General features: G+C 50.8%; 1 protein-coding gene across 1 annotated transcript; it reads left to right on the forward strand.

Annotated features, from left to right (window-relative positions):
* The first annotated feature begins 1,013 nt into the window (after positions 1 to 1,013).
* Positions 1,014 to 1,970, forward strand: LOC139473440 (uncharacterized). The gene has a single exon (XM_071256011.1). It carries the CDS (start codon positions 1,014 to 1,016, stop codon positions 1,968 to 1,970), a length of 957 nt encoding a protein of 318 aa, XP_071112112.1.
* The last annotated feature ends 336 nt before the right edge of the window (positions 1,971 to 2,306 follow it).

A 2,306-nucleotide genomic window follows, 5' to 3' on the forward strand; every position in this document is an offset into this window, starting at 1 on the left:
TTATATTTCCTACTTGTGTTTTAAGTGGGGGCGCTGCATATACTGTACACTTCCTGTTGCAGGCATAAAGTTATTAGCTGTACGTCATCTACCTTTTCATTATGTTGACTAAAGTGAGTTAAAGTGGAGAAAAAAATATACGCCATAGCCAGCTAATTCTTAAAAAATTCAAACCTAACATTTTAACTTTAGAAAGAAGTTTAAATTAGAAACACTATCCAAGCGAAGCCACAGTGTCGGCTGCCGGGGTGGAGGCCAACACAGCCATATACTGCAGCTGCTGCATCCTTCCTCTCAGCACGCGAATACCCAAATACATCTTCTTTGTTTAGAATTGAAAACAGAATGTGATTATCTGAGATGTACAAAATGATCAATTTAAACTCAGTTCTTCTTCTTTTCTCTTTGATCTTTATCATGTTCATCATCTTGCTTACTTTCATCTTTTCCGTCACCAGTGACGGTTTCTTGTTCTGATAACGACGGCACCATTATCAAAACATTGATCAAAACGGTAGAATTTGTCTGTCATCAACTCAGCCCTGCCCATACCAAACCTTTCAGTTCAACATTTATTTACCATCAGTCCATCGTGACTCTCCCCCACCCGATCGCCACCTCCCCAAACCAATATTCTGACATTTATGACAAAATTTCAGCTCTCCAATCATCCCGTTCATCCTCAATTACCCGAATAAAGCTGACAGCTTGCAATTTCCGTGATCACTCTGACCAACACGCGCTGTCACAGAGGAAATCCGTGACACGCTGGGCCAGTTCAGGGAGGATCTTAATTCGTCAAATTGTCTCCCAAGCTCCCTAGCCCGGGACAGAGTGCTGGGGTCATTTTTCAGTAATACGAAGTCAATCTGACCGGACCAGCAAACGTGATTTTGCATGCTCAGCAGAAATGATAATAAAGAACGAGATAGCCATTCATTATCATGGGGACAATATCATAATATTTATCACCGGTTTGTTATCGTAAGGCCAACACCACCACCTCCACCCCCATGCCTCCATTGTCACACCCATCCCAACGCCACCAACACCACCTCCACACCTCAATTGCCACATCCACCCCAACACCACCACCTCCACCCCCACACCTCCATTATCACACCCATCCCAACATCACCACCTCCACCCCCACACCTCCATTGTCACACCCATCCCAATGCCACCACCTCCACCCCCACACCTCCATTGTCACATCCATCCCAACGCCACCAACACCACATCCACACCTCCATTGCCACATCCAGCCCAACACCACCACCTCCATCCCCACACCTCCATTGTCACACCCATCCCAACACCACCACCTCTACCCCCATGCCTCCATTGTCACGTCCACCCCAACACCACCACCTCCATCCCCACACCTCCATTGTCACATCCGCCCCAACACCACCACCTATACCCCCATGCCTCCATTGTCACGTCCACCCCAACACCACCACCTCCATCCCCACACCTCCATTGTCACATCCGCCCCAACACCACCTCCTCTACCCCCACACCTCCATTGTCACCTCCATCCCAACACCACCACCTCCACCCCCACACCTCCATTGTCACACCCATCCCAACACCACCACCTCCACCCCCACACCTCCATTGTCACACCCATCCCAACACCACCACCTCCATCCCCACATCTCCATTGTCACATCCACCCCAACACCTCCACCCCCACACCTCCATTGTCACACCCATCCCAACACCACCACCTCCACCCCCACACCTCCATTGTCACACCCATCCCAACACCACCACCTCCATCCCCACATCTCCATTGTCACATCCACCCCAACACCACCACCTCCATCCCCACATCTCCATTGTCACATCCACCCCAACACCACCACCTCCATCCCCACATCTCCATTGTCACATCCACCCCAACACCACCACCTCCACCCATCACCACGCCTCCATTGCCACATCCACCGCCACCTACATCCTAACATCCACACTTACGCCACCTCCATCCTAACATCCACACTAACGCCCCCTCCATCCTAACATCCACACCACCGCCATCTCCATCCTAACATCCACACCATCGCCACCTCCATCCTAACATCTGCACCACCGCCACCTCCATCCTAAAATCCACACTACCGCCACCTCCATCCTAACATCCACACCACCGCCACCTCCATCCTAACATCCACAATACCGCCCCCTCCATCCTAACATCCACACCACCGCCACCTCCATCCTAACATCCACACTACCACCACCTCCATCCTAACATCCACACTACCGCCACCTCCATCCTAACATCTGCACTACTGCCA

The sequence above is a fragment of the Haliotis cracherodii genome, unplaced genomic scaffold, assembly GCF_022045235.1.
Source record: "Haliotis cracherodii isolate W230 unplaced genomic scaffold, xgHalCrac1.p SCAF_29, whole genome shotgun sequence".
NCBI classification, from domain to species: Eukaryota; Metazoa; Mollusca; class Gastropoda; order Lepetellida; family Haliotidae; genus Haliotis; species Haliotis cracherodii.